The 27,550-nt window shown below is 51.1% G+C and overlaps 1 protein-coding gene across 5 annotated transcripts in view; it reads left to right on the top strand.

Annotated features, from left to right (window-relative positions):
- Positions 1-27,550, top strand: part of stxbp5l (syntaxin binding protein 5L) — an 879,402-nt gene that overhangs the window by 497,426 nt on the left and 354,426 nt on the right. For all 5 annotated transcript variants that reach the window (XM_072513712.1, XM_072513711.1, XM_072513708.1 and 2 more), the window contains exon 14: positions 26,887-26,927. In XM_072513712.1, the coding sequence (XP_072369813.1) occupies positions 26,887-26,927 (41 nt within the window). The remainder of the gene's footprint in view (positions 1-26,886; positions 26,928-27,550) is intronic.

Raw genomic sequence — 27,550 nt, 5'->3', positions numbered from 1 at the left:
ATCTTCTGGGGACATCAGGGCCTGGATAGGGCCGGTTGCTGCTCAGGTGCCCCAGGTGGAGTGGTGCTGCCCTGTTCCGCCCACTAACCACCAGATGGACCAGGGACAGGGGGGGTGGGGGGGGGTGGGGGGGGGGGGGGGGGGGGGGAAAGAGTCCGAGGTGCTCCGGTGTTCTGGCACCTACCCTGTGGGAGTCACCGGCACGGGCCCCATCACTTCCTCCTCCCTCAGGCTGCCCGATGGTCCCCGGGCTACTCCATGGGACGGGGGTGCAAGCGGAGCTATCCCCTGAGGCTCCCATGCCACCTGGCGATTAGCATTGTCAGTTCTGGAGGCCCACTCTGACCTCGACCAGGATCTGCATGCTGCATGGAGCACAGGGAGTGGACCATCGCGGTAGGGGACTGCAACACATTGCCGTCTGGGACTACGTCACATCACCCAGACTGTGCCACCACCTTCTGTCAGATCAGCCAGTGTCTGCGCCACGTCGACCAGCGCCTGGGCAATGCCGCCGACGTTCCCAGGCATGGCCTGCTGTGACTGGGCTACACTCAGAAACACCGCTGCAATTTCCAGGTGGCTTTCGCATGTGGCTGCCTGTGAGGCGACAACCCTGGCCTGGGCCTCGCCCAGCGCCTGCACAGAATGCCCAGACCTTGGAAATGCTGATCCATAGTCGCAACCCTTACCTCCACCGTGGATGCCACCAGCGCAGTATTGGCCTGACTTGGCACACATGGGCGGCAATACCTCCTGCTTCTGCATACTGTTGGACTCCATCACCTGCGCCTACAGGTGCTGGATGCTAGCCGACAACCCCTCCAGCAGTCCCTGGCTCTGCAGCTGCATCTCCACAATCGATGGGACTGTCCCCTCCAGAAGTCTGAAACACGTTTGGACGGCAGCTAGTTTCTGGATTTGGCCTGCTGTCCGACCGTCTGCCCCCTCGAGTGTTCCTACTGGATCAGCTGTGTGGTGCGCACCAGAGAGTGTCCCAGGACCCTCTTCACTAAAGTGCCCAACCGAGGTGAGTGTCTCTGGGATGGTGGAGGGTGTTGGAGACAGCTGTGTTGGAAGTCAGTGTCATCCTCGGACTTGAATCTTGGGTCGAGGGCTGCTGTCTGGGCTGCTCTCCTCGTCACTGCACGGCTTACAGAGGTCTCCTGCTGTGGCACTGGCTGGGGACGGGGATCACCGGATGGACCCGCCCCATCAGCAGCAGATCCTGCAAGACACAAGACAGGAGGCATGATAAGACCGTGAGCTGGGGATTGGTGGATGGTGGGGGACCTCCCTTTCCTCACATCCTGGCGACCTCACATTCCTCTGAGCCGTCGGCCATGTCCAGGGCCCTCTGCTCTGCCACAGTGAGGGGCCACAGGTCTGGCCGTTCCCCTCCAGTTTTCTCCCGCTCCCGGCGGTTATGGGGGGCCTTCTCTGGCAGTGCTGGGGGAACAGAAAACAATAGTGTTGGACAGTCCAATGCATGCAGCCCAGCGGGTGGGTAGCTGGTGTCCTCAGTGGTCAGGGCACCCAGTCATGACGGCCCTGTATGGGTGCCGGCTTGTGGTGCAGGGTGGGGGTTCGGCTACCCTCAGAGTGGAGGTGGGGGATGGGATCGGGTTACGGGTGTCTGGGATGTGGGGGGTGGGATAGGGTTACGGGTGTCTGGGATGCGGGTTAATGCCGGGGCACAGTGTTGCCTACTCACCTCTGCCGCCCTGAGGAGGTTGTACAGTTTTGTCCGGCACTGCTGACCGTCTCTGCCACCTACACAGGCACAGCGTATGGCGGCGGCTGACTGCCTCATTCCCGGGTGGGGATACACGGTCAACTGCCTCTCCTCCGCTGCCCCCAGGAGGGTCTCTAGCTCGGCACCCAGGAGGGTCTCCAGCTCGGCACCCAGGAGGGTCTTGGGACCACTCTCCTTGCTGCCATTTTGTTGGTTTGGATGGTGTGTGTGGGGAGTGAAGTATATATTTTCAGTTGCAGCTTGCCAGCTTCATGAGTATCGGTCTCAGACCCGGCAAATCCGGCACCGATTCTCATTGGAATTGATTTGTGTTCCACGTGGAGCCAGTGCTAGTCCCGCTTTCGGCCCAAGTGCGGGCCCAGTTTTGCTGTCGTGGAACTTCACGAATCCTGCGCCGGTGTCAACACTCAGGAACAGAGAATTCCGCCGCTTATTTTCAAACTGTGTTTCCTAATTCTAGACTCTCCCACAAGGGGAAAAATCCTGTCAGCATCCACCTTGTCATGTCTCCTCTAGATCTTGTATATTTCAATAAAATCACCACTCATTTTTCTATAATTCAAAGGATACAGTCATAGTCTGCCCAACCTTTAAAAGATAACTCCCAGCCCCACATTCATCCCATCTATCAGTCGAATGAATTTTCTCGGAATTGCTTTGAACACATCTTAAATGAGGAGACCAAAATTGTACACAGTACACCAGATTTGTGCCAACTGTTACGGATGCCTGGTCAGATCCCAACAATGGCTAAGGTACTGGACCATAGGGCAGCATGTGGCGCAGTGGCTAGCACTGGGATTACGGCGCTGAGGACCCAGGTATGAATCCCGGCACCTTGTCGGAGTTTGCACATTCTTCCCATGTCTGCGTGGGTTTTACCCCCACAATCCAAAGATGTGCAGGTTAGGTGGATTGGCCATGCTAAATTGCCCCTTAATTGGAAAAAAAAATAATTGGGTACTTGGAATTTACAAGAAAGAAAACAAAAAGATACTAGACCAGAGTTGCAACGATTTTTAAAATTTTTAAGCTATTTGAGAAAGATCGATTCGCTGCAGGAGTGATTGCATAAGAAATAGGACTTGGTTATTTTTTAAAAATTATTAAAACAAAAGAAAAACAATAATTAAACTTCAAACCTAATCAGAACAGCTTACATGTATCATAAGACCATAAGACATAGGAGCAGAATTAGGCCATTCGGCCCATTGAGTCTGCTATGCCATTCAATCATGGCTGATATGTTTCTCATCTCCATTCTCCTGCCTTCTCCCCATAATCCCTGATCCCCTTACTAATCAAGAACCTTTCTGTCTCTGTCTTCAAGACACTCAGTTATTCAACCTCCACAGCCTTCTGAGGCAAAGAGTTCCACAGATTCACCACCCTCTGGCTGAAGAAATTCCTCCTCATCTCTGTTTTAAAGGATTGTCCCTTCAGTCTGAGGCTGTGACCTTGGGTTCTATTTTCTCCTACTCTTGAGACGTCTTCTCCATATCCATTCTATCGAGGCCTCTCAGTATCCTGTAAGTTTCAATAAGATCCCCCCTCATCCTTCTAAACTCCATCAATAACAGTCCCAAATCGCTCCTCATAAGGCAAGCTCTTCATTCCAGGGATCATTATGTGAACCTCCTCTGGAGTTTTTCCAAGGCCAGCACATCCTTCCTTAGATATGGGGCCCAAGACTGCTCACAATACTCCAAATGGGGTCTGACCAAAGCCGTATACAGCCTCAAAAGTACATCCCTGGTCTTATATTCTAGCCCCGAATGCTAACATTGCATTTGCCTTCCTAACTGCCGACTAAACCTGCACGTTAACCTGAAGAGAATCTTGAACAGAGTCTGATGGCCTCTTTTGTCTGTAAATTGGAGGTTAATTGCATATTCATAGCATGGCCCTGTTCTTTTGTGTAAAGTCCCTTTGTGCTTCTGATTTCGTAAGCATATCCCCATTTAGCAAAGGCTGTGCCTCCATTTCTCCTTCCAAAGTGCATAACCTCACACATTTTCCACATTGTATTCCGTCTGCCACTTCTTTGCCCACTCTCCTAGCCTGCACAAGTCCTTCTGCTGCCCCTCTGCTTTCTCAATACTACCTGTGCCTCTACATATCTTTGTATCATCTGCATATTTAGCAACAGTGCCCTCAGTTCCTTCTCCCAAATCATTAATGTATATTGTGAAATGTTGTGGTCCCAACACCAACCCATGAGGCACACCACTAGTCACCTTTTTAAAAAAATATATTTTATTGAAAATTTTTGGTCAACCAACACAGTACATTGTGCATCCTTTATACAATATTATAACAACACAAATAACAATGACCTATTTTATAAACAGAAAGTGAATAAATAATAAATAACAAAAATGAAAACTAACCCTAATTGGCAACTGCCTTATCACAAGTAACACTCTCCAAAAATATAATTTAACAGTCCAACATATAATTATCTGTAGCAACGACCTATACATATTATACAGTATATATTAACAACCCTGAGAGTCCTTCTGGTTCCTCCTCCTCCCCCCCCCCCCCCCCCCCCCCCTTACCATCCCCCACCCATGTCTTTGAGATCACTCTGTCCTGCACCTCTTGCGTCGGGAGCTGCGGGAATTCCCTCACCTGTTGCCTCGCAAAAGCCCTCAGTTGCATGTACCTGAATGCATTCCCTTGGGGCAACCCATATTTCTCAGTCAGCGCTACCAGACTCGCGAACTTCCCATCCACAAACAGATCTTTCAGTTGCGTTATTCCTGCTCTTTGCCACATTCCATATCCCCCATCCATTCCCCCCGGGGCAAACCTATGGTTGTTTCTTATCGGGGACCCCCCCAAGGCTCCAGTCTTTCCCCTATGCCGTCTCCACTGTCCCCAAATCTTCAGTGTAGCCACCACCACCGGGCTTGTGGTGTAGTTCCTCGGTGAGAACGGCAATGGGGCTGTCACCATAGCCTGCAGGCTAGTCCCCCTACAGGACGCCCTCTCTAATCTCTTCCACGCCGCTCCCTCCTCCTCTCCCATCCACTTACTCACCATTGAAATATTAGCGGCCCAATAATACTCACTTAGGCTCGGTAGTGCCAGCCCCCCCCTATCCCTGCTACGCTGTAAGAATCCCTTCCTCACTCTCGGGGTCTTCCCGGCCCACACAAAACCCATGATGCTCTTTTCAATCCTTTTAAAAAAAGCCTTCGTGATCACCACCGGGAGGCACTGAAACACAAAGAGGAATCTCGGGAGGACCACCATCTTAACCGCCTGCACCCTCCCTGCCAGTGACAGGGATACCATATCCCATCTCTTGAAATCCTCCTCCATTTGTTCCACCAACCGCGTTAAATTTAACCTATGCAATGTGCCCCAATTCTTGGCTATCTGGATCCCCAGGTAACGAAAGTCCCTTGTTACCTTCCTCAACGGTAGGTCCTCTATTTCTCTACTCTGCTCCCCTGGATGCACCACAAACAACTCACTTTTCCCCATGTTCAATTTATACCCTGAAAAATCCCCAAACTCCCCAAGTATCCGCATTATTTCTGGCATCCCCTCCGCCGGGTCTGCCACATATAGTAACAAATCGTCCGCATACAAAGATACCCGGTGTTCTTCTCCTCCTCTAAGTACTCCCCTCCACTTCTTGGAACCCCTCAACGCTATCGCCAGGGGCTCAATCGCCAGTGCAAACAATAATGGGGACAGAGGGCATCCCTGCCTTGTCCCTCTATGGAGCCGAAAATATGCAGATCCCCGTCCATTCGTGACCACGCTCGCCATCGGGGCCCTATACAACAGCTGCACCCATCTAACATACCCCTCTCCAAAACCAAATCTCCTCAACGCCTCCCACAAATAATCCCACTCCACTCTATCAAATGCTTTCTCGGCATCCATCGCCACTACTATCTCCGTTTCCCCCTCTGGTGGGGGCATCATCATTACCCCTAACAGCCTCCGTATATTCGTGTTCAGCTGTCTCCCCTTCACAAACCCAGTTTGGTCCTCGTGGACCACCCCCGGGACACATTCTTCTATTCTCATTGCCATTACCTTGGCCAGGATCTTGGCATCTACATTTAGGAGGGAAATAGGTCTATAGGACCCGCTACATGCGGGTCCTTTTCCTTCTTTAAGAGAAGCGATATCGTTGCTTCAGACATAGTCGGGGGCAGTTGTCCCCTTTCCTTTGCCTCATTAAAGGTCCTCGTCAATACCGGGGAGAGAAAGTCCACATATTTTCTATAGAGTTCGACTGGGAATCCATCCGGTCCCGGGGCCTTTCCCGCCTGCATGCTCCTAATTCCTTTCACCACTTCTTCTACCTCGATCTGTGCTCCCAGTCCCACCCTTTCCTGCTCTTCCACCTTGGGAAATTCCAGCCAATCCAAAAAGCCCATCATTCTCTCCCTCCCATCCGGGGGTTGAGCTTCATATAATTTTTTATAAAATGTCTTGAACACTCCATTCACTCTCTCCGCTCCCCGCTCCATCTCTCCTTCCTCAATCCTCACTCCCCCTATTTCCCTCGCTGCTCCCCTTTTCCTCAGTTGGTGTGCCAGCAACCTGCTCGCCTTCTCCCCATATTCGTACTGTACACCCTGTGCCTTCCTCCATTGTGCCTCTGCAGTGCCCGTAGTCAGCAAGTCAAATTCTACATGTAGCCTTTGCCTTTCCCTGTACAGTCCCTCCTCCGGTGCTTCCGCATATTGTCTGTCCACCCTCAAAAGTTCTTGCAGCAACCGCTCCCGTTCCTTACTCTCCTGCTTCCCTTTATGTGCCCTTATTGATATCAGCTCCTTCTAACCACCGCCTTCAGCGCCTTCCAGACCACTCCCACTTGGACCTCCCCATTATCATTGAGTTCCAAGTACTTTTCAATGCACCCCCTCACCCTTAGACACACCCCCTCATCTGCCATTAGTCCCATGTCCATTCTCCAGGGTGGGCGCCCTCCTGTTTCCTCCCTATCTCCAAGTCTACCCAGTGTGGAGCGTGATCCGAAATGGCTATAGCCGTATACTCCGTTCCCCTCACCTTCGGGATCAACGCCCTTCCCAGCACAAAAATGTCTATTCGCGAGTAGACTTTATGGACATAGGAGAAAAACGAGAACTCCTTACTCCGAGGTCTGCTAAATCTCCACGGGTCTACACCTCCCATCTGCTCCATAAAATCTTTAAGTACCTTGGCTGCTGCCGGCCTCCTTCCAGTCCTGGACTTCGACCTATCCAGCCCTGGTTCCAACACCGTATTAAAATCTCCCCCCATTATCAGCTTTCCCATCTCTAGGTCCGGAATGCGTCCTAGCATCCGCCTCATAAAATTGGCATCATCCCAGTTCGGGGCATATACGTTTACCAAAACCACCGTCTCCCCCTGTAGTTTGCCACTCACCATCACGTATCTGCCCCCGTTATCCGCCACTATAGTCTTTGCCTCGAACATTACCCGCTTCCCCACTAATATAGCCAACCCCCTGTTTTTCGCATCTAGCCCCGAATGGAACACCTGCCCCACCCATCCTTTGCGTAGCCTAACCTGGTCTATCAGTTTCAGGTGCGTTTCCTGTAACATAACCACATCTGCCTTAAGTTTCTTAAGGTGTGCGAGTACCCGTGCCCTCTTTATCGGCCCGTTCAGCCCTCTCCCGATCCACATGATCAGCCGGGTTGGGGGGCTTCCTACCCCCCCCCCCTTGTCGATTAGCCATCCCCTTTTTCCAGCTCCTCACCCGGTTCCCACGCAGCTGTATCTCCCCCAGGCGGTGCCCCCCCGCCCATCCCCTCCCATACCAGCTCCCCCCTCTCCCCAGCAGCAGCAACCCAGTAATTCCCCCCTCCCACCCCCCCCCACCCCCCGCTAGATCCCCCGCTAGCTTAATTACTCCCCCCGTGTTGCTCCCAGAAGTCAGCAAACTCTGGCCGACCTCAGCTTCCCCCCGTGACCTCGGCTCGCATAGTGCGACGCCCCCTCCTTCCTGCTTCTCTATTCCCGCCATGATTATCATAGCGCGGGAACCAAGCCCGCGCTTCTCCCTTGGCCCCCGCCCCCAATGGCCAACGCCCCATCTCCTCCACCTCCCCTCCTCCCCCCTTCACCACCTGTGGAAGAGAGAAAAGTTACCACACCGCAGGATTAGTACATAAAACTCCTCTTTCCCCCCTTTTTAACCCCCCTCTTCGCCCCCCACATTCGCCCCACCACTTTGTTCAAACGTTCTTTTTAATAACCCGCTCATTCCAGTTTTTCTTCCACAATAAAAGTCCACGCTTCATCCGCCGTCTCAAAGTAGTGGTGCCTCCCTCGATATGTGACCCACAGTCTTGCCGGTTGCAGCATTCCAAATTTTATCTTTTTATGAAGCACCGCCTTGGCCCGATTAAAGCTCGCCCTCCTTCTCGCCACCTCCGCACTCCAGTCTTGATAAACGCGGATCACCGCGTTCTCCCATTTACTGCTCCGAGTTTTCTTTGCCCATCTAAGGACCATTTGTCTATCCTTAAAACGGAGGAATCTCACCACTATGGCTCTGGGAATTTCTCCTGCTCTCGGTCCTCGCGCCATCACTCGGTATGCTCCCTCCACCTCCAACAGACCCGCCGGGGCCTCCGCTCCCATTAACGAGTGCAGCATCGTGCTCACATATGCCCCGACGTCCGTTCCCTCCGCACCTTCAGGAAGACCAAGAATCCTCAGGTTGTTCCTCCTTGCGTTGTTCTCCAGTGCCTCCAACCTTTCCACACATCGTTTCTGATGTGCCTCATGCATCTCCGTCTTCACCACCGGGCCCTGCATGTCGTCCTCATTCTCGGCTGCCTTTGCCTTCACGACCCGAAGCTCCCGCTCCTGGGTCTTTTGTTCCTCCTTTAGCCCTTCGATCGCCTGTAGTATCGGGGCCAACAGCTCTTTCTTCATTTCCTTTTTGAGCTCTTCCACACAGCATTTCAAGAACTCTTGTTGTTCAGGGCCCCATGTTAAACTACCACCTTCCGACGCCATCTTGGTTTTTGCTTGCCTTCCTTGCCGCTGTTCTAAAGGATCCACTGCAATCCGGCCACTTTCTCCTCCTTTTTCCATCCGTATCCAGGAGGGATTCCCTTCTGGTTTACAGCACAGTGTTTTTAGCCGTCAAAATTGCCGTTGGGGCTCCTATCAAGAGCCCAAAAGTCCGTTTCACCGGGAGCTGCCGAAACGTGCGACTCAGCTGGTCATCGCCGCACCCGGAAGTCACTAGTCACCTTTTAACCTTAACACATGATTTCCCATTAAATACTATGTAACATGACATGCAGCTCTATGCTCCACATACACAAGCAGACAAACATGATACCTGCATTCACAGAACATATCCTTGCTGGTAGTGAAGCTCTTTCAGACCCCTTTCCAAAAGCCCGTCTCAGTGGCAGTTTTTATGACTTCTCTCAGTCGCTTTCCCACACCTAATCAAACAGGATTATTTCCTCCCTCACTGAGCTCTACCCAGCCCGTCAAACAATTGGATAAATTCTCTGCCTCTCTAGCCGTGTGTTCCTCGCGGCTCGCAATCGCCAGCAGCGGGATTCTCTGTTTCCGCCACTGGCCAAGAGGATTTCCGATTGTGGCCACCCATGCCGCGGGGAAACCCATGGGGGAGGGGGTGAGCTGCCAGTGGAAAGGAGAATCCGTCCGGCAGAGAATTCACCCCAGTCGTTCTGTCCTGGAGATTCCAGACTTGAACTCATCATTGCCATCTGAGCTTTTGGTTGCCCATTCCCATTTACACAAAAGAACAGGTCCATGCTGTGAATATGCAATTAACCTCCAATTTACAGACAAAAGAGGTCATCAGACTCTGTAATTGACTAATAGCTGGTCAGATCAGAGTGTCCCGGAGGATAATAGATCTTGAGTGAATCACCCCGGCTGAACAAGGTCAACTGTTTATTCCCATTAACGAGTTTAAATCTGAACGGGACAATGTAATTGGTGTTACATTACATCAGACTCAGTGCTAGCAGTTTTACCCTCAGTCTGTTAACCCTGAAATTGCCCACTACATCTTCGATACCATTTCCGGATCCAATTTCCCCACATCTCCCTATCGTAACCCCTATCAAGTGGTGGCAAGATGGCACAGTGGTTAGCACTGCTGCCTCACAGCTCCAGGGACCCGGGTTCAATTCCAGCATCGGGTGACTGCCCGTGTGGAGTTTGCACTTTCTCCCCATGTCTGTGTGGATTTACTCTGGGTGCTCCGGTTTCCTCCCACCGTCCAAAGATGTGCAGGTTAGGTGAATTGGCCATGATAAATTGCCCCTTAGCGTCCAAAAGCTTAGGTGGGGTTGCTGGGTTCCGGGCCAGGGTGGAGGCATGGGCTTGAGTAGGGTGCTCTTTCCAGGAGCCAGTGCAGCCTCGATGGGCCGAATGGCCTCCTTCTGCACTGTAAATTCTATGATTCTATGTAACACAATTATAGCAAAATGTTCTTACTGTTATATTCCATTCCCCATTGAACAACTCACATGTGACCAGTCATCTGGGTGGGGTCCAGTGGTTATTCATCTCTGCGCACAGGCCAATCTCGATGTCGGTGACCGTTCTGTCCTCGGCTTTTGCGGCACTGTGTGACGGTCCTCCTTGTGACACGCCCTGCGCTGACGGCTGCTGCCTTTTGCTCCCAAGTGGCATTGGCTGCCCTGTGGCCGACCCCTGCCGTGCCCCTCAGGGTAACAGGGTGTTCCAGCTCGACTCCACCACATTCAACAGTCTGGACAAGTCTGCATCTCCAAATCTTCGAGCTGGTCTCCTTGGTGGCATGGTTGCATTTTTAAAAAATTATTCATGGGACGTGGGCATTGCAAACTGGGCAAGCATTTATTGCCCATCCCTAATTACCCTTCCCCTCCTGTTGTGTTCCGTGTCCAATGTCCAGCAAGGAATCCACAGAACTGCTTTTGACTTGTCCAAACGAGGCTCTTTATTAAAACACGTGGTAAGGTAACGATCTGATACAGAGCAGGTTATCATAGTTTCTTTTTACTCCCCTGGAACTACCCCTGTGCATGACTGTCCACATGTAACCTCTTATAACCATCTGGGGATCACCAGATCTGCCCTCACTTGCATCTGAGTGCCTTGTCACATGACCACTGTCTGCAGACTGCATGGTGGATCTGTATCACCACCTGCTGGTTGGAGGTCGCACCACCAAATATCTACAATATTGTTTACAGGCATGTCACCATACCTTCCATGACCTTTATAAAAAAAATCTTTATTATTGTCACAAGTAGGCTTACATTAGCACCACAATGAAGTTACAGTGCACACTCCGGCGTCTGTTTAGGTACTGATGCACTATCAATTACCACAAAGACGAGAGTAGTGGAATAATCGAGGCTTTATTGAGCAAAGATGTTGTGCCTCCTGTAGCTGGAACCAGAATGGCTGCAGCACCGGCGAGCACACACATTTATACGCCACCTACTAGGCGGAGCCAGCAGGCAGAGATTTACCCATGTACCTCTTCTATATGGGCAGTGCCATAATGCATGTAATACAACTAGTGGTGACTACCACATTCACCCCCTGTTAAAACAAAAAAGAGTCCGGCGGGGGTGGTGGAAAACATTAAGTCTGTCGGGGGCCTTGACCCTCCTCTGCGATCGCCTCAGTCCTGGTGGTGATCAGGGCGCCGACTTGGTCACCTGCGACTCCGGGAGCGTGTTGTCCTTGTCTTCATCACCCCTGAGTGGAACCAGTGGGAGGTCGGCTCCTACTGGGGCGGGGGTTGCGGTGAGGTTCGCTGGAGGGAGGGTGAGTGGCGCAGGGGTGCATGAGGCAACCGGGGGGGGGGGGGGGGGGCAGTGTCAGGTCAGGGATCGTGGGTGGGGATCCAGCGGGTGCTAGGTCCCGTCGGAGTGTGCTACGTAGGCGTACTGCGGGTTCGCATGTACGAGGTGGACCTTTTCGACCAAGGGGTTTGACTTATGTGTCTGCACATGCTTCCGAAGGAGGACGGGTCCAGAAACTGTCAGCCATGTTGGGAGCGAGACCCCGGAGGTGGACATCCTGGGGAAGGCAAACACACGTTCGTGAGGGGTCTAGTTGGTCGCGGTGCAGAGGAGCGATCGGATGGAGTGGAGCGCATCGGGGAGGATCTCCTGCCAGCGGGAGACTGGGAGATTTTTAGACCGCAGGGCCAGCAGGACGGCCTTCCAGACCGTCCCGTTCTCCCTTGCCACCTGCCCGTTTCCCCGGGGGTTGTAGCAGGTCGTGCTGCTCGAGGCAATGCCCTTGCTGAGCAGGAACTGACGCAACTCATCGCTCATAAAAGAGGATCCCCGATCGCTGTGGATGTTGGTGGGGAAACCGAACAGAGTGAAGATGCTGTGGAGGGCTTTAATTACCGTGGCAGAAGTCATATCGGGGCATGGGATGGCGAAAGGGAACCGGGAGTACTCGTCAATCACGTTCAGAAAGTACGTGTTGCGGTCGGTGGAGGGGACGGGTCCTTTGAAGTCCATGCTGAGGCGCCCAAAGGGGCGGGAGGCCTTCACCAGGTGCGTTCGATCTGGCCGGTAGAAGTGCGGCTTGCACTGCGCAGACCTGGCAGTCTCTGGTGACGGTCCTGACCTCCTCAATGGAGTAGGGCACGTTGCGGGCCTTGATGAAATGGAAGAACCAGGTGACCCCCTGGGTGGCAGAGGTCATAGAGGAGAGCCCGGAGTCGGTCCACTTGTGCGCTGGTACATGTACCGCGGGATAGGGCATCTGGGGGCTCATTGAGCTTCCCCGGGCGATACAAGATCACATAGTTATAGGTGGAGAGCTCGATCCTCCACCTCAACATCTTGTCATTTTTGATCTTGCCCTGCAGTGTATTATTAAACATGAAGGCAACCGACCGTTGGTCAGTGAGGAGAGTGAATCTCCTGCCGGCCAGGTAATGCCTCCAATGTCGCACAGCTTCCACAATGGCTTGGGCCTCCTTTTCGACAGAGGAGGGCCGAATTTCGGAGGCATGGAGAGTGCGGGAAAAGAAGGTTATGGGCCTGCCCGCCTGGTTGAGGGTGTCAGCCAGAGCTACGTCTGATGCATCGCTCTCCACCTGGAAGGGGAGGGACTCGTCGACTGTGTGCATCGTGGCCTTGGCAATGTCTGCCTTGATACGGTTGAAGGCCTGGCGGGCCTCAGCCGTCAGGGGAAAAACTGTGGACTGAATGAGTGGGCGGGCCTTGTCCGCCTAATTAGGGACCCACAGGGCATAGTAGGAGAAAAACCCCAGGCATCGTTTTAGGGCCTTGGGGCAGTGGGGGAGTGGGAGTTCCATGAGGGGGCGCATGTGGTCGGGGTCGGGCCCTAGGACTCCATTTTCCACGACATAGCCAAGGATGGCTAAGCGGTTGGTGCGGAACGTGCATTTCTAGGTATGGGAAGGTGGCCCGCAGTCCGAACCGGTCAACCATTCGATTCATCTCTCGCTGGAAGACCGAGACCCCATTAGTGATGCCGAAAGGAACCCCTAGGAAGTTATAGAGGCGGCCATCTGCTTCGAAGACAGTGTATTGGCGGTCCTCCGGGCGGATGGGGAGCTGGTGGTAGGTGGACTTCAGATCCACTGTGGAAAAGACTCGATACTGCGCAATCTGATTGACCATGTCAGATATGCATGGGTGGGGGTACGCGTCGAGCTGCGTGTACCGATTGATGGTCTGACTGTAGTCAATGACCATCCTGTACTTCTCCCTAGTCTTTACTACTACGACTTGAGCTCTTCAGGGGCTGTTGCTGGCCTCAATGACCCCTTCCCGCAAAAGCCGTTGGACCTCCGACCTGATGAAGGTCCTGTCCTGGGCACTGTACCGTCTGCTCCTAGTGGCGACGGGTTTGCAATCCGGGGTGAGGTTCGCAAACAAGGAAGCTGGATCGACCTTAATGGCCGTGAGGCCGCCGAATCTGAAGGTTAGGCTTTGGAGATGGCACTGAAAATCCAGGCCTAGCAACAGGGCAGCGCAGAGGTGGGGGAGGACGTAGAGCCGGAAGTTGCTGCACTCTACGCCTGGACGGCGAGGGTCGCGATGCGGTACCCCCGGATTTCCACGGAATGGGATCCGGAGGCCAGGGAGATTTTCTGGGTGACGGGGTGTACCGGGAGGGAGCAGTGCCTTACTGTAGTGGGGTGGATGAAGCTCTCTGTGCTCCCGGAGTCAAAAAGGCAGGTCAACTCGTGCCCATCGATCTTCACCATTGTCGTCGCGGTCGCGAGGTTGTGGGGCCGGGACTGATCCAGGGTGATAGAGGCGGGCTGCGGCAGATGCTGGGAGGTCCCAGGCTGGTCAGCAGTGGTGGAGGTAGCGGCAGGCGATGAACGGCCAAACGAGCAGGGGTCCTGAGACGCCGTCCAAAATGGCCCCGAAGATAGCAGCGCCCACGGGCGCACATGGCGGGCGACATCAAAGATGGCGGCGCCCACGGGCCGCACGTGGCTTGCGGTGAAGAAGATGGCAGCGTCCACGGGCCGCACGTGGCTTGCAAAGAGGAAAATGGCGGTGCCCGTGGGTCGCACGTGGCGGGTGTAGGAACGCCGGGCCTGGAAACAGCGGCGACCGACCGGGTCTGGCAAACAGAAACAGGAAAGTGTCCCTTCTTCCCACAGTCATTGCAGATCGTGCTCTGCGCCGGGCAGCGCTGCCTGGGATGTTTGTTTTGCCTCCAAAAATAGCACTTGGGGCCCCCCAGAGTTGGCTGGCTGCTGCGCTGCGCAGGCTTTCAGTGAGCTGGTGTCGGCAGCTGGTGGGGTCCACGCTGCCCACGAGGGTGCCGCGCGGTCGGGGGAGTAGGACCCGATGTTACGGGGGGCCACTTCTAACGAATTAGCGAGTTGCCTAGTTCCTACGTAGGATGTGCAGGGCATGCCAGAAATCGTCCAGAGACTCCCCGGGGAGTTGCTGTCTCGTGTCCAGGAGGTGCCTGGCACATACTTAATTGACTGGTCGAACATAATGTCTCTTCAAGAGCTCCATTGCTTCGGAGTGAGTGGCCGCATCCTGGATGAGAGGAAAATGTCAGGGCTCACACGTGAATAGAGGACTTGGAGCTTCTGCGAGTCCGAGGGTTCCTCAGCGGATGTTCAGAGGTAGCTTTCGAAGCAGGCTAGCCAGTGGTCAAAGGCGGACGTAGCGTTGGCTGCTTGAAGGCTCAGCTGCAGGCGATCAGGCTTGATGTGGAGATCCATCGATTTAAAAAAAATCTTTGCTCGATAAATTGATGCACTATCAATTACCACAAAGAAGAGTGTAGTGGAATAATCGAGGCTTTATTGAGCAAAGATGTTGTGCCTCCTGTAGCTGGAACCAGAATGGCTGCAGCACCGGCGAGAGCACACATTTATACGCCGCCTACTGGGCGGAGCCAGCAGGCAGGGATTTACCCATGTACTTCTACTATATGGGCAGTGCCGTAATACAACTAGTGGTGACTACCACAGGTATACTGAGGGAGAATTCAGAATGTCCAATTCACCTGACGAGCACATTTTTCGGGACTTGTGGGAAGAAACCAGAGCATCCGGAGGAAACCCACGCAGACACGGGGAGAATGTGCAGACTCCGCACAGACAGTGACCTAAGCCGGGAATCGAACCCGGATCCCTGGCGCTGTGAAGTAACAGTGCTAACCACTGCTACCGGGCTGCCTGATAAATGTTGCATCTAAACCCAATGGAACAAATAGGTGGTTTCCACAAATAGGGGCCAGCAATGACATGGATCCCAATTTGTCATGCTGTCTAAATTGCCGTCATATATTAAGAGTGGACACACCACCAGGTTCGAGGAGGACCTCATTGGAGAGAAGGGAAGTGGGGCCAATACAAAAGCCCTTAGATTAGAACCCCTCCAGGAGCTGGCCTCCAGATGTCCCCACATGGGACCTGGCTCCCCAAACCATCCCAATACCTTCTCGATGTTGGCCGTCCAATAATAAGCAAGTAAGTAGGGTAATGCCAGACCCCCACCCACCCAATTGCAGAACCATCTGAAGGAAATCCCTATGGACTCTTGGGATCTTACCTGCCCAAATAAAGGATTCCACAAACTTATTAATCTTAGCAAAATAAGGATTTGGGGGAGAAAGATCGGGAGGCACTGAAAAATAAATAAAAACCTCAATAAAAATTCACTTTTATAGTTTGGATCCTAGGACAGGATAGAGGAAGGTAATTACACTTTTGCAAGTCGGACCTCGCCATGCTCACCAGATTAGTGTACTTCAATCGATGGCCTTTCACAGGCCTCCCGGATACCCAGATATCAAAAGCTACCTCTGGTAAGACAAAAAGATAATACCCCAGATCAGTTCCCCTCCCTGGGGGAGGTTAACCGGAAACCATTTACTCTTCTCCAGGTTCAGTTTGTACCCCGAAAAGGAGCCAATGCTCCTGAGTATCTTCATTATTGAATCCATAGAGGAGACTGGGTTCGCAATGTATAGAAGCAGGCCATCAGCATATAGGGACACCCTATGCTCCGTCCCCACCTGCTCTATCCCCTTCCATTAATCCGAGGCTCTCAGCTCCATCGGCACCAGCCCAAACAAGGGTGGTGACATAGGACATCCCTGCCGAGTACTCCTACTTAATGAGAAATATCCTGAGCTCGAAGCGCTGGTGCGTATAGTGGCCACAGGGGCACTGTAAAACAGACGGACCCACAAAATGAACTTCTGCCCAAGACCAAACCTCCCCAAGGCCTCAAAGAGGTATTCCCACTCCATCCTGTCAAACGCCTTCTCGTCCAAAGACACAAGTCAGAATTCTCCATTCCACCAGCCACGTGTTCCTCAGCAGCGCACCCTTGCCAGCAGTGGGATTCTCCGTTCCCACCACCTGCCTATAGGATTTAATTGTGGCCACCCTACGCCGCCAGGAAACCCGGAGGCATGGGTGCACTACTGGTGGAACGGAGAATCCCGCCCACAATTATTTCTGGTTCAGAAACCGGAGAGGGGGAATGGTCAACACTCAATAATGTGCTGCACATTACCATTAATCAGCGACCTTTAATGAAGCCTGCCTGGTCGTCCACTATCACTCTTGGACATATGGCTCCAAACGCAGCATCAACACGTTAGCTATCAAATAGGCCTCAACATTCAAGAGAGAAATGGGTCTATAGGAACCACACACCATGGAATTTTTGTATTTTTTCAAAATGAGGGATCTAGAAACCTGGGAGAGCATAGGGGGCATAAACCTCTGAAAAAAGGAACCGTTAACCATGTCCACTATCAATGGCATTTCCTGGTTAGCAAACCTCTTGTAAAATTAGGTGGGATACCAGTCAGGACCAGGGGTCTTACCTGACTGCATCGATCCAATGCCCTTCAGAACTTCCTTCAGGCCCAACTCCTCCAGTCCTTCTCGCTCCACCATCGTAAAGGACAACTCATCTAAAAATGCCGACATGACCAACTTATTCTCTGGGAGCTCTGACTTAAAGAAAATGCCTGTAAAAGGACTGAAAGAACACCAGTGGGATTCTCCGACCCCCCGCCGGGTCGGAGAATCCCCGGGGGGCAGCGTGAATCCCGCTCCGACGCCAGCTGCCGTATTCTCCGGCGCCGGTTTTCAGGCAGGCTCTGGGATCGCGCCACGCCGGTCGGGGGCCGTTGGCAGCGGCCCCCCCCGGCAATTCTCCGGGCCCCGATGGTCCGAGCGGCCGTCGGTTTCTGGCCAGTCCCGTCGGCGTGAAATGGACATGGTCCCACAGGGCGGGACCTGGCTGGTAGGCTGGCTGGTGCAGTCCGCGGGGGGGGGGGGGGCACGGTGGCCTGGCCTGCGATTGGGATCCACCGATCTGCAGGTGGACCTGTGCCGTGGGGGCACTCCTTCCTTCCGCGCCGGCCTCTGTAGGGCTCTGCCATGGCCGGCGCAGAGAAGCCACTTCCCTGCGCATGCGCAGGAATGGGCCGGCCAGTCTGCACATACGCGGAACCACGCCGGCGATTCTGCGCATGCGATAACTCGCGCCGGCCCTTCGGCGCCGGTTGGTGTGGCGCCAACCCGTCGGCCGCTGGCCTAGCCTTCGGAAGTGCGGAGGATTCCGCAACTTTCGGTTGGCCCGACGCCGGAGTGGTTCACACCATTTTCTTATGCCGGCGTCGGGCCATCTGGGGCTTTGGGAGAATCCCGTCCATTATTGACTTCATTTGGGGTGGAAACCAAACTGCTATCCAAGTGTTTGATTCGTATAATCTCTGGGGAAGCTGCCTGCTGACTCAATTCGAGAGCTAGAAGATAGATGACCTTCTCCCCATACTCAAAAAAAAACCCAGAGTTAGCTCACTGCCTGCCCTGTGGACAGAAAATCAAACAGCCTGCAGTTTCTTCCTATTCGCAAGTAACCCTGGGGTTGGACCAGATGAATATTGACAATCGATGTCAAGGAGTGCATCCACCAGCCGCTCTGCCCTCATCGTTGTATTTAAATGTTCTCCAAAGTATATTACCTCCTTCCTTACAATCGGTTTAAGGGCTTCCCACAGTTTGGAGGGAGAGACAGAGTCATTCCCATTTAATCTAATGTACTCCTCAGTGGTCTTGGTCGTGTGCTCACAGAACCCCCTGTCCACCAGCAGTACTACGTCTAGTCTCCACAGTGGTGGCTGGTGATGTGTTAGGCAGGTAGGTTCGATGTGGACTGCACTCGATGCAGGGAAGCTAGAAACAGACGTCTAACACTGGAGAAGATCCAACACTGTTTTATTCAACGATAGAACGGATATACGTATTCAGCTGTGGGTCGACACTATACTGAACTGACTGGAGACCTTGTAGTAGCCTGACCAGACTTACTAGCTACCGCATGGTGTTTGCACTTGCTAGCTCGTGGACTCTGACTGTCTCAGTGGCTGGGTCCCGAGAGAGTGGGAAACCTAGTGCCCTCTGGATTTATAGTGGTAGTGTCCTGTCTGGTGATTGGCTGCACTGTGTTGTGTGCTTACTGGTCATCCTGTGTGTCAATCACTGCCTGTCTGCATCTCATTATATACATGAGTGGATATTATGACAGCTGGCTAGAAACCATTTCCGAGGCCAAGTCCACATAGCGTGGAGCATGGTCAGAGATTTCAATTACTGAATATTTTTCTCTCTGGCACCCAGGGAAGGAAGAACCCACCCATTAAAAAGAAGTCAATCCTGGAGTAGACTTTATGCACATGGGAAAAGAACGAGAACTCCCTGTCCCCTGGATGCAAAAACCGCCATGGGTCTGCCCTCACCCCCACTTACTCCATTAAGGCCAGAAACACCTTCGCCATCCCCAAGGTAGCTAACGATCTAGGCCTAAATTGGCCTAGTATAGGATCCAAAACACAGCTGAAATACCCTCCAAAGATCAGCTGATGTGTATCTGAGTCAGGATTGGAAGACAGCGGGCGAGATTCTCCATTTGGAAGATTTATGTTTTCCCGCTAGAGGAGAATTGCTACTGATTTATGTTCCCCTGGGAGTACAAATCAGGAAGCAATTCACTATTCTCGCTATGCAAATTTATGTATGGTGAGGAATAAGAGGGATTCTCGGGGGAATCCTGCTATTGTGCTGCCATTTTGAGTGGGCAGCCTGATAAATAAGTCCCACGGCCAACTCCCGCACCACAAATCAGCCCCCCCAACCCGCATCGCGACTCAGCCCCGCCACCCTTGGATTTCCTGGCTGCCGCCTCTTCCCCCAAGTATGTGGCACCTGGTCAATGGATTACTAGTCCAGTGACAGGACCACTCTGCAACCACCTCCCTCAGAGAGTCTATACTCTCCCCACCCTAATCTCAGGTCTTAAACTTTCCCTACCTGCCCCCACAGCTCCACCCTCATTCTCAGGGTGTCAATGTTTTCCTCCAACCCAGTCTCAGGTTCGAAACACTTCCCCCTCAGTTTCAGGGTCTACATTCTTTCTATCCCCAGTTCTGGACTAAATTAATCCTTCTCCCCTGGGTGAAGTTGGGGGGGAGGTAGGGGGGGGAGGTGGAGGGGGGGGGGGGGTGCAGTCTCCAAACGCTTCCCTCCAAATCCTCCTCCAGTCTCCAAACCCACCCACCACTCCATCTCCAGTCTCCAAACTCTCTCCCTTTTCCGTTTCCAAACTCACTCCCACCTCCAATGTCCAAACTCTGTCCCACCCTCCAGTCTCCAAACTCTCCCCGCCAATCTCCAAATTCTGTCCCACCCTCCAGTCTCCATACTGTCCCCGCCAATCTCCAAACTCTGTTCCACCCTCCAGTCTCCAAACTCTGTCCCACCCTCCAGTCTCCAAACTAGGTCCCACACTCCAGTCTCCAAACTCTGTCCCACCCTCCAGTCTCCAAACTCTCCCTGCCAATCTCCAAACTCTGTCCCACCCTCCAGTCACCAAACTCTCCCCTCCAACCTCCAAACTCTGTCCCACCCTCCAGTGTCCAAACTAGGTCCCACCCTCCAGTCACCAAACTCTCCCCGCCAATCTCCAAACTCTGTCCCACACTCCAGTCACCAAACTCTCCCCGCCAATCTCCAAACTCTGTCCCACACTCCAGTCACCAAACTCTCCTTGCCAATCTCCAAACTCTGTCCCACCCTCCAGTCACCAAACTCTCCCTGCCAATCTCCAAACTGTGTCCCACACTCCAGTCACCAAACTCTCCTCGCCAATCTCCAAACTCTGTCCCACCCTCCAGTCACCAAACTCTCCCTGCCAATCTCCAAACTAGGTCCCGCCCTCCAGTCACCAAACTCTTCCCGCCAGTCTCCAAACTAGGTCCCACCCTCCAGTCACCAAACTCTCCCTGCCAATCTCCAAACTAGGTCCCGCCCTCCAGTCACCAAACTCTCCCCGCCAGTCTCCAAACTAGGTCCCACCCTCCAGTCTCCAAACTCTCTTCCTCCCTCTCCCACCTCCAGCATCCATACACTCCCCTATATCCCCCTCCAGTTTCCATTTCCCTTTCCCCCGTTCCCTCCTGTGCTACACCAACTTCAAAACTGCAGCAGGACTAGCCTCAGCATCACTTCCAGTTCTGGCCGGCTCTGTAAGCTGAGATGCCCGGTTTGGCGTGGGGATGGTGGTGGGGAGGGAGGGGAGAGCAAAAAAGAGAGCGAGAGGGTGGTGGAGAGTGGAAGATGGAAGAAAGGGGGGGGGGGGAAGGGCAGAGAGGAAGAAAACTGCTGCAACCTGGGGGGGGGGGGTGCATGGGACATTCACAGGAGCAGAAGTAAATTTATCCGGGGTGGGGGATTCTGGAGTGTGGAAGAAAATTACTCAGGCAGGTTGGTGAGGGAGAACGTTGTTTGGTGATATTCTGGCGGAGAAAGATTATGAAGAAAAATGTGGAACTAACTCACCAAAACATGTTAAAACATAATCTGCTTTTTCTAAAGTTAGCTCCATTTTCTGATGTTTGAAACATTTTTTTTATTTGTTCATGGGAAATGGGCATCCCTGGCTGAGACAGCATTTATTGCCCATCCCTGAGGGTATTTAAGAGTCGACCACATTGATTTTGAACTTCAGAAATATGAAAAATAAACTCTTATCATCATTTTTGGTGTCTGAATGTCTAGGTAATATTGCTAATCGCAAATGTTTGAGCACTGCGGTTTGGATCAACTGATGACATTGATGTCAGTTGCGTTATCTGTAATGTTAAATGAGTGCTAAATGATTGCTTTTGAGTGCAACTGATGTCAAATGATAGCTAAGTGACTGCTTTTGAGCACAATGTTTCTTGAATGAGTGCCTACGATTGATGCTGAATACAAATTATGTCAAATTATAACTTTTTCAAGTTTCAGGTCATAGCCTCTGCCTCCATTTTTCTTTGAATGCTTGCTGATGATTTTTCTCATCCCATTGACACCTCCTCTAGACTCAACTATGGATTGGAGAAACTAAATTGCCCCTTAGAGGTGATTATAGGGTGGGGATGGGGCCTAAGTCGGATGGTCTTTCTAAGGGTTTGGGCAGACCATGGGCCGAAAGGCCTCTTTATGTACTGTAGGGATTCTATGATTCTATGATTTACTTGTCCCATTACTATCTCCTTTTGCCTCAGAGATATGCCTTTAGTTAAACATTTTAGCTTGACTCGCTCGGTAGGCTTCTTCCTTCTTCCCAGCTAGGTCATGTTCTTCTACCATAACATTATTTGGTAACAAGGTGTAAGGCAGGAAAGGAGGTTGGGTCTTTAGCCAGCGACTTTAGCTCAAATGAGGCATTATGCAAATGTGTAGAACGATAAATAAGCAGAGTAAGCACAATGTTATCATTCTTCTTCAGTAGGGCCTTTTTAGTGCATATTCCTCACTCGACCTCTCTGTTATACTGAGGATATTTTGGGGAACTTCTGGCATGCACACATCCATATGACACTGCATAGGATTGGATACAGTTGGCAAATTGTGGTCCATTATCAAAGATGAAAAAGTCCGGAATACCATGTATAGAGAACATGTTCTTCAAGGAGGTAATAGCGGCTTCAGAGTGGAGGCCATGTAACTTTTGCAGCTCTATCCAGCAAGAATAATAGTCTACGACTATCAGAAATATTTTCCTTTACAATCAAACAAATTCATGCCAGTGTTTCCCAAGACCTTAAAGGGAAGGAGGAGGGCGGAAGTGTCTCTTTCAGCCCCTGTCTGTGAATGACATCAGCCACCTGAATGACGGATTTCATTTCCTGTTTGTTGGCTTCACCAACTTTTATGAGCAGCTTGGCTTCAAACTCCTCAATGACCAGTTTCTCTGCAAGTATTTTGACTTCACCAACTTTTTCAAGCAGGTTCAGAACTATGCAGGCTTTTCTACTCAACAAAGAGCATTTCTGATAATGTACAATGTTTCAGAAATGTTTCTAACTTTGTATTTTAGTTTCAGATCTATCTGGGTTATGGGGATAGGGTGGAGGAGGTAGTGGAAGCAGGGACGATAGGGACATTTAAGGGGCATCTTGACAAATATATGAATAGGATGGGAATAGAAGGATACGGACCCAGGAAGTGTAGAAGATTGTAGTTTAGTCGGGCAGTATGGTCGGCACGGGCTTGGAGGGCTCAAGGGCCTGTTCCTGTGCTGTACATTTCTTTGTTCTTTGGTCTTGATGAGCATTTAACTTGATTTCTCCTCTACCCTGGAGCTGAATAGAGTACGGTTACCGTGTCACTTTATTCAGCCATGAAACTCTGTAAGATAACACTGCGGCACCTGCTCCTGTGTCTAGCTTGAATTCAGTTGGATGCCTATTTACATCAATGTCAGCACTTCATTAGTACCTTATATTTTCCTTTACTTTCACTGGGAAAGTACCTTCCTGGTTGTTGAGGTCTTGGATTTCTTGAATGGAGGTTCCCGAACAGATTTATCCTTGTGTTTGGTAAATACTGCACAGAATAGGGGCAGCACGGTAGCATTGTGGATAGCACAATTGCTTCACAGCTCCAGGGTCCCAGGTTCGATTCCGGCTTGGGTCACTGTCTGTGCGGAGTCTGCACATCCTCCCCGTGTGTGCGTGGGTTTCCTCCGGGTGCTCCGGTTTCCTCCCACAGTCCAAAGATGTGCAGGTTAGGTGGATTGGCCATGATAAATTACCCTTAGTGTCCAAAATTGCTCTTGGTGTTGGGTGGGGTTGCTGGGTTATGGGGATAGGGTGGAGGTGTTGACCTTGGGTAGGGTGCTCGTTCCAAGAGCTGGTGCAGACTCGATGGGCCGAATGGCCTCCTTCTGCACTGTCAATTCTATGTCTATCTATGTAAATTCTTGGAATGGCAGACCACTTTAACATGGCCTAACTTGGCACACTGCGCAAGTTGGGCAGGGCATTCGTCCTGCCTGTGGACCATCTTCCCTCCACAGGGGGAACATTGGAAAATGTTGCTGTCATGCTTTTCTTTTGGTTTTACAGTCACATATTGAAAGTAGTCTTCAGGCTATTCTTGGTAATTTTCCTCACATCTCTGACAAAAGCCTGACAAAAAGGCCTGTCTGGGAGCCCCCATTACTTTGAAAGGTTTTCGGTGGGGGCAAAGTAGGAGCTATTTGTCACTCTCGTTTAAGGTGTTTTTCATGCTACTTGTCTTACCAGTCACTGGGCTGCCCTCGTTATTTTGTCATAACCTATATGCTAACAGTTTACAAAAGTTAAATAAGACAAATACATAGCTGGAGCTATTCTCTTGAGATTCTTTGCACTCCTCTCATCTCAGCGATTGAAATCTTTGTGACATAACAACTAAGAATGTGCGTAAGAACCTATCATTAGAGATCACTTTGTACTCCACAACCCTTTTCCCCCTTTCTCTACCTCTGTACTTGTTTAAAATCTGTGAGATCTCTTTTTCCAGTACTGGCCTGAAATGTAGGCTGTAATTTTTCCATTGCCTTAGAGATACGTTCGGAGACAGGGGACCCAAAAACCTTGTTTTTCTGCCTCCACTTGTTTTTACCCAGGGTGGCCATCTGGAAGTGGTGCGAAGCCATTTCATGGGATCAGATTAGGTAATTAGATTGTATTTTTTCACACAATTTTCATGGACTGAGGCCCCGCAGTGTAGATCCTTTGCTAGTCCACAGGAGGCAATTGCACTGTGGCGGTCCTAGTGTCTCCAGCTTTATTTGAGATCTGTAAATAACCAGCGGACATTAGGAAGCATGTAGTCAAGAGTAGGAAGATGCATGCCATTGCAGCTGTCTCTCTTGGAGCCTGCTGCCACCGAGAGTGCAGGAGATTAAGAAAATCATTCTGACTCCTTTCTCTTCACCTCCTTCTGTTTTCAGTGCACTGTCTTTGCCCCAATTCCTGCAGGTGCAACTCACAACAGCTACATTGCAGGCTGTCAGCCTCTCACATGCCAGCTCCTGATTCACACTCCTGTCTCCACAGCCAGCCCATCAGCTTTCATTGTACAATAAAGGGAGAGGCTAATCGACGGCTTCGCTCAAAGCTAATTCAGCAAACGTGACATTGAAATACTTGTGGCCGGAACTCCAATGCTTACAGCAAAATTCAACCCATGAACTCTATTTTTCACTCCACAGATGCTATCTAACCAATTGAGGTTTTCAAGCATTTTCTGTTTTTATTTCCAATATGCAGCATCCGTAGTACATTATTTCTATATCGCTGTTTAATTAATTGCTACTTCTCTTCCAAGAGCACCCAACACGAATGCTCTTCCAGCATTCACAGTTATTTCTATTTTCACCAAACTGTATCAGGGATGAAATGGTTAAAGTATGAGGCCATGTTGCCAGTAGGATTTTATTCCATCAGTGAAGAAGATTAAGGGGTATTCAGATGATTATAGCATTTTATGAGGCTGATTTAAAACAAAACTACTTCCTCTGGCAGAGTAGTCTAGAACAAAGGGAAATAACCTTAAAATTGGAATTTGACCATTCAGGGGTGAAGTTAGGAAACACAAACGGTAGTGGAAAACTGGAGTTCTTTTCCCAAAAAACAGTTTAAGACAATTGAAAGTTTCAAAACTGAGATTGATAGATTTATGTTAGACATGGTTATTTAGGGTAATGGAACCAAGACAGGACTTACGATATGATCATGGTGACCTAAGTGAATGTCAAACTCCTATTCCCATATCCCAATCCTGCTGCTGTGTCTAAGTGCTCACTAATCAGGGGCGAGATTCTCTGACCCCACCCCCCCCCCCCCCCCGGGTCGGAGAATCGCCGGGGGCCGGCGTGAATCCTGCCCCCCCCCCGGTTGCCGAATTCTCCGGCACTGGATATTCGGCGGGGGCGGGAATCGCGCCGCCCCGGTTGGCGCCCCCCCCCCCCCCCGCGATTCTCCGGCCCGGATGGGCCGAAGTCCCGCTGCTAAAATGCCTGTCCCGCCGGCGTAGATTAAACCCACCTACCTTACCGGCGGGACAAGGCGGGCTCCGGGTCCTGGGGGGGGGGGTGCGGGGCGATCTGGCCCACCCCATGGTGGCCTGGCCCGCGATCGGGGCCCACCGATCCGCGGGCGGGCCTGTGCCGTGGGGGCACTCTTTCCCTTCCGCCTTCGCCACGGTCTCCACCATGGCGGAGGCGGAAGAGACTCCCTCCACTGCGCATGCGCGGGAATGCCGTCAGCGGCCCGCGCATGCGCCGCCCGGAGATGTCATTTCCGCGCCAGCTGGCGGGGCACCAAAGGCCTTTTCCGCCAGCTGGCGGGGCGGAAATTCGTCCAGCGCGGGCCTAGCCCCTCAAGGTTGGGTCTCGGCCCCAAGATGCGGAGCATTCCGCACCTTTGGGGCGGCACGATGCCCGACTGATTTGCACCGTTTTGGGCGCCAGTCGGCAGACATCGCGCCGATACCGGAGAATTTCCCCCCAGGTGTAGTATGAGAGGTAGTGGCTGCTCAAGGTATACAGAAAATATTCTAATCAATTATTCATTAAATGCTCACTTATTACAATGTCACGTAGTTTAGAATTTAGCAAATGTACTGTTAAATTAGTATTTGATTACTTTTATATGACATGTTACCAGTTAATTTAATTTCATTGAATGGGTTACATTTGCAAATTCTCTGGGGAGTAATTATTGGAATTCCATATTACTCAACAATGTAAACAAAGTATTAATATGGTACAGTTATGGTTTTCTTTTACCATTCATTTTGTTGACAACAGCAAAAGCTTGTAACTACACAGATAACTTTTAGTTGAATTGGACCAAATTGATTTTGCATATGATGGTTTGTTTTTGGATTCCTCTGATGAATTTGATTGTCACATCAATATACCCATTTAGTGAGTTGCAGAGTATAACATTTATATTTTTAAAAATTCATTTACAGGATATGGGCTTTGCTGGTTAGGCCAGCAATTATTGCCCATCCCTAGTTGACCTTCAGAAGGTGGTGTTTAGTTGCCTTCTTGAATCGCTGCAGTCCCTGACGTATAGGTGCACTCACAGTGTTGTTCAGGAGGGATTTCCAGGATTTTGACCCAACATTGAAGACATATTTTGTAAATTATTGCACCTGCTGCAATTTTTTGACCATTAACTAAATTGCTTCTCACTTGCACTTATCTAGTCTTATTTGCATTACAGCTTTGGTGTCAATTAGTTTTCATTTGCAACAAAACTTCTGGTTTTCACAGGCATGCAGATGGCTCATTGAAATTCTGGGATGCTTCTGCCAGTGAGTATCTAAGCTCCAACTTTTCCATGGCACTTTCAAGTCTTTTAATAGCCTGTTCATGAATGTATTTAAGATTACAATAAATTTAGTTGTCAGTTTATGTATCTTATAGTATGTTTTTGTATAGGCCAATGCAGCAATGACAGGCGCTCGATTGACTAGGGTGCACTGGGAATGAGCTTTCTTTATTATAAGGCAGGGCCTAAGGCCTGCTCAACCCAATGAATTCCGCTCCACTGTGGTGTACAAGTTGTATGCTGGCACACAAAATCTATCCAAGTCTCATTAAGGCCCCAAAATATATAATTTAAGTGATTTAACTATAAGGCATCTTGCAGTGCCTAAACAGTGTACCCATTGCAAAGTACCGGTTTTGGAACAGATTTTTCACATGGTGTTTGGAAGGGGAAGAAAGAACAAAAATGTTTCACTTCACTATGCCTCTCCTTTGTAAGTTCATTGGTCCTTTCTTTTGCTTTTTTTCTGGCCCTTAAGTGCTAAGTTTTCACGGCCCAGTAACTGAATCCCCAGCAGTTCTGAAGAGGCCAGCATTGTTCAGGCAAACAGCGGCCCTTCACTAGGTGCTGATCTTCACTTGTGGCATTTGAAATTAATTATGTCCT

Source organism: Scyliorhinus torazame, chromosome 8 (assembly GCF_047496885.1).
Source record: "Scyliorhinus torazame isolate Kashiwa2021f chromosome 8, sScyTor2.1, whole genome shotgun sequence".
NCBI lineage: Eukaryota > Metazoa > Chordata > Chondrichthyes > Carcharhiniformes > Scyliorhinidae > Scyliorhinus > Scyliorhinus torazame.
This window is presented reverse-complemented; position numbering and strand designations above follow the sequence as displayed.